General features: G+C 40.4%; 1 gene segment (V, D, J or C); it reads right to left on the bottom strand.

The window, feature by feature from the left end:
• Positions 1–249: 249 nt before the first annotated feature.
• Positions 250–9,163, bottom strand: part of LOC117715468 (immunoglobulin kappa constant-like) — a 473,681-nt gene continuing 464,767 nt past the window's right edge. The window contains 2 exon segments of the V gene segment in view: positions 250–763; positions 4,254–4,291. Of these exon segments, the coding sequence occupies positions 447–763; positions 4,254–4,291 (355 nt within the window).

Below are 9,163 nucleotides of genomic sequence, written 5' to 3'. Positions count from 1 at the left end.
AGAAGAGAACTAGGAACCATGCCTCCTCAAACCTGCCATGGCCCAGAGAAAAAAGCCATGAATAGTACTTGTGAACCTTAGAGAGGACTGCCATGTCATGGACAGCCAAGCAGGGCATGTGGAGGGTTTTATTTATTGTTCAAGTGTGGTAGATTTCAGGGCAACTAAACATTTAACTTCTTTAGAAGAGAAACTAGGTAAATTGGAAAAACAACTATTAACCACCATGTAGTAAGAAAGACAGAGATCTCAAGTGCAAAGATTCACTTTATTCAATATCTTCCCCAAATAATAGCATGATAAAAGCCAAGGAAAGGGAGGAGGATGAGGTGGGGAGGTTTGGAGCCCTGCAACAGTGGCAGGTCTCTTGTGGGGAAGTCTCCAAGACCTTAGGAGGGAAGACTGGATGGAGCTGGGGAGCAGGTGGTGCCTCAGGACCCTTGGTTCTAACACTCATTCCTGTTGAAGCTCTTGTTGACGGGACCTGTCTTATGAGTGGCCTCACAGGTATAGAGGTTATGTCGTTCGTACTCATCCTTGGTCAACGTGAGGGTGCTGCTCAGGCTGTAGGTGCTGTCTTTGCTGTCCTGCTCCGTCAGACTGTTCAGGACACCATTTTGTCGTTCACTGCCATCAATCTTCCACTTGACATTGATGTCACTGGGGTAGAAGTTGTTCAGGAGGCACACGACTGAGGCACCTCCAGTTGCTAACTGCTCGTTGGATGGTGGGAAAATGGATACAGTTGGTGCGGCATCAGCCCCTGAGGAAGGAAGCACAGAGGATGGTATGAAGTAACAAAGAAGGTCTCCCTTTCAGTGCATTATGCGTGAACAGTTATGTTATAGACAGACACACAGAAAAGCACACTTATCCCTACAGATTAGCAACAATGAAGCCAGGATGCAGATGTACACGATCTTGTTGGTTTCCAGTTATTCTCTAGTTCCTGGCTACTTCTTTAGCAAGTAAATTGGGTCTGCTCCTTTGAAGCTACTTTCAGGCTTCCTTCTATTGCCTTTTCCCCCTGAAACTACATTCCTCAGCTTCACTAGGTCCATGCTGCAGACAGAGACACCAGACCAGTTTATCTGACATCCCTGATGTTTGAGAGTCTGAACACACAAACATTGTAAGGTAGGAGCAGAGATAGGCTTTCATTCTCTCCTGCCTCTTCCAAGAATACTCTGATATCAGCCTCTCTATGGCTTCCTTTGGTGTGGTATGGATGGGGCCGTAAGCCAAGGTCTATGTTTGGATGGGTGTCCAGAAGCATTTGAGCACTCACAAGACCCTGGTCTAATGGTCTGTAACCACATGGGACAATTTTTAGCCACACCAGAACAGGTCAACTGTAATCTGGGCCACCTGCCTGGGAGGAACTGGCTGGCTTCACTTCTGACCTTAAGCAGTTGCCAGATGGCTTCTCGGAAAGCCCCCTCTGTTGAGATGCCAACCCTTGGGTGACAGAGGTAGTAAAAACGAAAACTGAGAGTTCTTTACCAAGAAAAACAACAGAATTATGAGCAACCTTTTCCCTTTAAATAAATTAATAGTTTTAAAAGGAGTTGACATCATTTTAAAGTAATTAAAAGTGGTTAAATAACTTAAATGACTCTAAAATAGTTTTAAGAGTTTTAAAGGGTCCTTAAATTGTTGTCTTTGGCTGGGGAAGGATCAAACACAAAAACAAATTAATAAACAGTTTTCAAAATTATGGGATTATAGTGGCTGAGTTAAACATTTTTCTATCACAGAATTAAAGTATTGGGAAATATGTTTATGCTAAATTTTTATTAGTCATATTTTTGTATGAAGAAAAACATCCTAACTAACCAGTTAAAATCACTTCACAAATCTACCTTATTTTAACCAGTTAATATGACATATAATTTAATGGAGTTTAATGAGAGTTCAGTCAAAGTAGATTTACTATGACTTTTGCTGGATGTAGATTTTACCTCCAAAAGATTATATACATTAAGCTTCTAATATAACACTGGATAAAACAGTTTACTGCCTTTCCTAATTCCCTAACAGAAAATTAAAATAAGGGAATATAATGATAAATGCATTTCATTTCTGAAATCTCTAATAAGTCACCCTTTCCTTGTTTTTCTCATGTTAGTGTAGTGTCTGTCACATCTCTAGTCTCTTCAGATTAGTAGCTCTGTTCTTATTACTGTGCCTTGAGTAAGTGGTCCGCTCGGAGCAAAGGACGCTACCGCGGGGTTCACATGGCCCTTAGCGGCAGGGTGAACTCCAAGCGGCTGATATAGCCGCAAAGTCACCCAGTTCTAAAGAAGAGTTTGTGGACTGTTTCAGCCCCTTGCTGGCGGCATAAAAATACAAATGAGAAATAACTGGGGAAAACAAAAGGGCCAAGTGTCTTACAAAATAGTGGCCATTAAAACATATAATTTAAACCCAACTGTATTTCTACTATTATAATAAAAGAGGTCATTTCAAATTTACATTCGTGTAGAAATGAGACCAAAAACTCCCCTGAGCTATCTGTCAAGAACTAGTTCCTACAGAGTCTCTCATTTTGACATTTTGTGACAGATTTTAGACTTTAAGAATCATACCTCTTCTGGTTATTCAGTAAGCCACCTTTTCTACGTGGCAAACTTCCATACTTTCAAATATTTTACTGATTTTTATTTCAGGACATAATACTGATTTTTATAGTCATAAAAAAACAATTAGGAGACAAAAGAGAGCTGTCTACGGCTCACCCAACTCAGCTATCCCACATGTACTGCAAAGCTCAACACAGTCTTTGTGGAAACTCAACACGAATGAATCTGCTGTTCTCAGAGCTCCAAGCCCTCTTTCATCTGCATGGTTTTCTTCCTCTGGGTCATTCATCTAATCTCAAAAGCTTTGCTTCCACATCCATTTCTAGAGCTAAACTTGACTTTAGTCCTTTTCTATCCCAAAGCGTGCTCATTCTTCATCCCCTCAAATTTCCCACTTAAACTTCTAGAAGACCACGCTGCCTGCCATCAGACCCAGACCTCAATAACTACTTACGTTTACTCTCCGGTCCAATCTCTTAGATGGTGACCATAGTATTAATTACTTTCTCCTCAACTAAAGCCTCTTTTTTTTTTTTTTTGCCCCTAGTCTCAATAGCTTGATAAACGGAAAATCTGACACTGTATGCCATGTCAACCGATAATGAACCCTCTACAGTTTCTGAAGATTTTCTAAACTGACTTTAACTCCTAACATGAAAACCTGTGTCTTACACATAAAAAAAGATGAGAAAAATGTACTTACGTCTTATCTCCACCTTGGTCCCGGCACCGAACGTGAGCCACAGTGAGGACTCTGACATGCCCCCCTCTACAAAAACCTGCCTGTGAGGCCAATCCAACTAGATGGGCCAAATTCAGAGGAAAGCCCAACTCTTTCTTCTCCATTCCCTTTACAAAACTGGTCTCACAAGTCCAGCATGAGTTTTTTGCTCAGCTTTCACCCTGGCTGTTTTCTGAGGGGGGTGCTCTTCTATTGAGGTATAGGTTGCCAGGAATGGCTCATTTAGCCAAAATATCACAAATTCATGACGCAACAGACCCAAAATGTCACAAATAATTGAGCAAAAATCTACTTACGTTTGATTTCCAATCTTGTCCCGCTTCCGAACGTGAATCACAGTGATTCATGTCAAAGCCCCCCCTTTACAAAAACCTGCCTGAAGCCCATCCAATGAGATATGCCACGTTCAGAAACTGTTTCTTTCTCATTCCTCCCACAAATCTTATTTTTCTCCACAAATCTGATGCGAGGTAAGTCTGTTTGCTCAGCTTCTACACTAGCTAGATTTTTTGCTTCTCTTCTATTTAACTTTTGGGTTACAAGGAACAGTTTATTTACCATATATATGCACAAATTCATACAAAGGACAGAATGGGACCAAAGCTTCACAAAAAGTTGAGCAAAAATGTACTTAGGTTTTATTTGCAGTCTGGTCCCATCACTGAACGTGATTTACTTTAGCTTCTACCTCTATAAAAAAAAATCCCGTAGTAGATAATTGTCTCTCTTCCCCTAATTTAGTTACTCTGCCTTAGAAAGCCTAAAAATTAGCCACTGGCCAACCTCCCATGGAACAGTTTTCTCTCCTTAACACCTGATCTGAGAGTGGAATTTGTTACATGCCTAAAATCCCATTAAGAAAAACACACAACAAAGAACAAAGTAACGTGGTTAGACACAGTGAACAATCAGTTGAGAAGACTACTTACGTTTGATTTCCAGCTTGGTCCCGGCTCCAAACGTGTACACACACTGGTTTCCCCTCACTCACCCCCCATACAAAAACTGAGCATGGTCTTCTGAGCACCGAACAAAGGTTTTGTCTAGAGCAGCTACCCTGCTTTTTTGAGCATTTCTGAAACTATCACTTGTTTTTAATTATTACACGGACATTCATTCTCCAGAGATCATGTATAACCTATTCCCAGCTTTGCTTATGGAGTTATTATGTATCTTTCCCCCAGAGAATGCCAGGATCTGTTTTCAGAGTCAGATTTTATACATCACTTTTAGACATAAAAGCCACAAGACATAGACAATAGAAGAAAGAGAGTTTGGATTCTACTTACGTTTGATTTCCAGCTTGGTGCCTCCACCGAACGTCCACCACAGTGGTAGTACTCCATTGTCTGGCTGTACAAAAACCCTCCTCACTGAAGAGGAACCGAGCACTGGGTCAGCTGCTAAGGCTTAACCCCCTCTCCAAGCATGCGTGGAAGCTCTTGGGCTTCTCTGACAGAGAAACGCTTGTAGGTAAGACTTGAATTCTTAGAGGATAATGTATTTTATTATTATTACATATGATACTACATATTATATCTTTTTCTTTAGCAGCATAGCACATAGGACTGCTTATGTTTTGTTCATTGAAAAATAGTTCCTAGCACTGTGAGCAGCTCACAACTGCCTGTAACTCCAGCTGCAAGGAATCCGACACTAGCTTCTGGCCTCTGTACCCATCAGTACATGTCATTCACTCACACATAAATAAAATAACTTTAAAAAGAAGGAAAACAAACAAATTGAATAGCCAGTTCTTTGTAACTTTTCCTGGGCTGAGTAGGTTGGGGGAGACTTCTGCAAATTACAAATTTTATTTAATATTAATTTAGAACTCAGTAGCATTTCTTAGTTAATAATATCTAAGCCTGTCTTTCTATTTGAAGTTCTTTGCTTTAATGGTGTTTCATAGAAGATACATGAAATTATATCTATATATCTACATCTACATCTATATGTATATCTAATCTATATGTATATCTCAAGGTTCCTATCCTTTGGAATTGAGTTTTGGATGACAATGAGACAACAGCAACCATCAACAAAGGAGAAAAATAAGCTTTTACTCATGAATTGTTCTGTTGTTACAGGACAGGTGAAGCTCTACTCTCATGGATATCAACCAAGTTCATGATACCTTTTAAGTTAGTGTCTCCATAGCAACCAATTAAAGACACCGAAAGCTTGCTTTGAGTTTCAGCTTCATTTACTACAGTCTTGTTTCTCTTGTAACCTAACCATCCATTCCCATCTTCTTCCTACCTCCCCAAACTCCTTACAATTCCACCATGGCCTCCAGCATCTACAAGGCATCTTCTCTGCTTCTGAACACCCTGTCCTCCTTAGGGTAGCACAGAGATAGCTGTCATTCAAGATTCAGCACCAGGATTCTTTCTGCCAGTGACCTGGCTTTACAGACAGGTTGTTAGGCCTGTAGAATCTATTTGCTCTTAACAGCTAGTAAGATATTTGCTATTCTGTTAGCCAGGTTTCTGGGAATTCCTGCCCACTATATTTAATTGACAAACACTCATCAGACATTTGCAGAATAAATGAAAAAAAAAAAAGCAATGAAAAAAGCCAGTATTATAGATGAATGATAACAAACTGCAGTAGACAAAAGGTTAGTACTGACCACCACAACAACCAACGTCCTTAGAGAAATTGCAACTCTAACCAAGATCAGAGAGGCCTTTTTGTTTATGTTACTAGGGGTTTTGCTAATCTGGAATGGCAGATTCTACATGTGTTTCACCAGAAGACGGAGAAAGAAAAGAATCAAGTTGGAAATAGAAAGAAAAGAAAAACTGTCAATAAAAATTAACTATGTAAAATAGCTGAGAATTTCAACCAACATAAATCCTAAAGAGAATGAAAAGTGTTTTTTTTTTTTTTTTCTGTAGTTATGGAAGGGATATCAACCATAAAAGTTGACATTTGTTGAGAACTTATAAAATGCCAGACATCATATATGGTTCATTATATATAGCTATCCACAAGACTCCATGAGCTAGAAATTAATATTGTATGCCCACGACGCTGAAGAACAAAGCTTAGACCTAAATCCACTGTTTATGCACTTAGTGCACACGTATCAGAGTAGACGCCAGGGACAAAACCACCCGATAGGTGCAGCATGGTGTGAGAGAGAGAATACTACAGTAGGAGGAAGGAAAACCCCTTAGGCCATCCTGTCGTGGGAAGTGAGGGCTGAGTGTGCTCAGATGTCTGTAGAGACTGTACTGTTTTTAAGAGGTGAAAAGAATAGAAACACCAAATATCATTGATAAGAGTTTGGATAAGCTAATTAATGTAGAGCACAATGAACACAGATCAGTCAATAAAAGGAAAATAAGTTTCTGGATAGTTTTACGAAAATATGGGGGCACTGGATATTACATACGGTCTGACTGTAAAGCGAATGCTGTAGTACAGGCTTCTTCTAGAAGACTGTACAAGTTGTGCTTAGTGGTTTCCCCCGCCCGGGGCAGATCAGGGGAGCTAAGGACGCATTCTATCCTCCGGCCTATTATATATATGCCTTTACATTGCATATAGGTTGATGGTTATATTTATTTACTTTATAATAGTTCATTTTCTACATCCATTTTATAGTTGTCAGAAACCATTTTAAGTAGTATAGGTGTGCAGACACAGAAAATGTAAATTCTGAGGTTACTTTTTTCTTTTTCACAATTTTTTTTTTTTTTTTTTAAATCTTTAAAAAGAGTGCAAAAACAGTAAAAAACCTCTCTGGTTTTGCATAGGAGATGATTTTTTTTTCCCAAACAGGGAATGGGGGACTGTAACATGGGAGTGGACTGCATGAGCTGGCAGCATAAGAGAGACATTTCGCACTAGACAAGATCTAGTTTGATCTAGATCATTATGAAGCTGCGTTTGGTCACACAGTGGTGGCTGATGGGTATGGGGCTGGAATCTCTACTCTAGAATTGGTTGAAATCTTTAATATGGGATTCATTATCTGCAGGCAAGGGATGTGTCAGGAGCATTGATAAGGCTCTGCTGGGATCTATGATCCTGTAGAGTGTCCATGTTGGGTATTGATTGGTCTATTGAGGAAAGCCTAGGTATCAATAAGACAACCTGTGTGGTTCCTGGACTTAATGCATCAGGGTAATGGGAATAGAATTCTGGGGGAAGCATTTCAGTAAACTCATCCTTAATGTTGCTTCTCAATTCTCCCTCACCAAAGTCAAATAAATCCTTAGAGTAATTTTTGACCTGTTTGTGGAGAGAAAGTGAGATAGGGAAAATGAGGGAGAGGGAGCCAGTAAGCACAAAAATACGTCTTTAAATTATCCCAAACACAATTCACAAGCTACATTAGTAACATCCTTAGGTATAACAATTCCAGAAACATGTTTTTTTTTTTTTTTGTTGCCATTATTAAGTAATTTTTCCATCTTTTTAGGGAACAGTCTTTTTAGGGAGTTTTTTTCATATTAATAACAGAGAGGATTATCCAGTATGTCAGAAACAAACAATTTTGTTCTCTGCAGTTTGAGGGATGATGGCTTCCCTACCTGGCACTGGAATATTCTTGTCTGCGAGCTTCCTTGAAGTCTCTGGTCCAATATTTTACTCCCAGTTTATCAGTCACAACAGAGTCCTAGTCAGTTCTTGCTTCAGACGGACTGGTCTTTGGTAGTAAATTACCATGTAAGAGGTAAGCTGGTCTCTTGGCCAGGAAGGAGGGAGACAAAGGAGGTCACTTGAGGATGAGGGTCTTCCTTATTCCTGTTTCCACTTGTCCCTGAAGAAAGGCACATGGGCACAAGTCAAGTCCTTTCCTGCCTGTGCATGTGTGCATGTCACAACATGGCACAAAAGTCTGGTCCCAGTCTGGAAAATGAAGATGTGTCTCTTGTTTTCAGAAGGACATTAGGCTACAGCCATTTTACTTTGCATGAAAGAGAAAACAGTAAGTGGGTCAGGGTTTACTAACCTCAGAGGGGCTAAGCCACTGAAATTTACATATTAGCTGCTGTGGGTTCCGGCTTATTCTTTAAGTGTGATGAGCCTAATTCTGAGCTCTCTGCCTTCCTCCATGCCTACCACTGACATACTGTGTTTGGTTGTCTTTACCATTCCAGTTTTGTTCCCAGGGTGATGTGACTTGGCATATATGTGTTATATTTGAATGGCCTTCTTGGGATAGCTCACTGAGGAAGAAGATGGTAAGCTAGCTGGTTTGAGGATGCTGTGTCTTGTCCATAGGCTTGTAAGGTTATTTGTGCTAAGAAGAGGAAGTTAAACATGAAGATTAGTCTATAGGGAGCTCTAGCAGTAGTCACTGGATAGAACGAAAATACAATTGCATGCATCCCTAGTGTAATATTTCCAGGCAGGAATCTGCATCAAGATGTCCCAGAGAGGGCTGTGGAAACCACCAGAGAAACAGTGCTGCTCACATGCATGCTCTGGGCAGCCGAGGGTTGGGTGTGTAACTACTGCCAGTGAAGCCTGGGAACTGAAGAAACTGAGATTGGCTGAGGTGGACCCGCCGGGCTGTAAGCTCGTCTCCCTGCCTCCACCTCTGCTCCTGCCTGTTTACTTTCAGCATCCACTTTCCACGTTCACACTGCCTATCACCTCCCTTACCCCCTCACCTCTTCTTTTAAAGCACTTTTATTTACTTCGGTGGGTCACGGTCTCCAGGTTCCTGACCTCTATCTAAACTCTCACATAAATACTCACACACAACAGTTAGAAGCTGGGATCTGCTTATGAGAGAGAATTTTCCCCCAGTTCTACTTATTTTGCTATCTTACTATATGACTGGATACATCATAGTGTTTGTGGACATCAGGTTGAT

This window comes from Arvicanthis niloticus, chromosome 9 (genome assembly GCF_011762505.2).
Source record: "Arvicanthis niloticus isolate mArvNil1 chromosome 9, mArvNil1.pat.X, whole genome shotgun sequence".
NCBI classification, from domain to species: Eukaryota; Metazoa; Chordata; class Mammalia; order Rodentia; family Muridae; genus Arvicanthis; species Arvicanthis niloticus.
The sequence above is the reverse complement of the archived record's forward strand: the minus strand, read 5'-3'. Positions and strand labels throughout refer to the sequence as shown.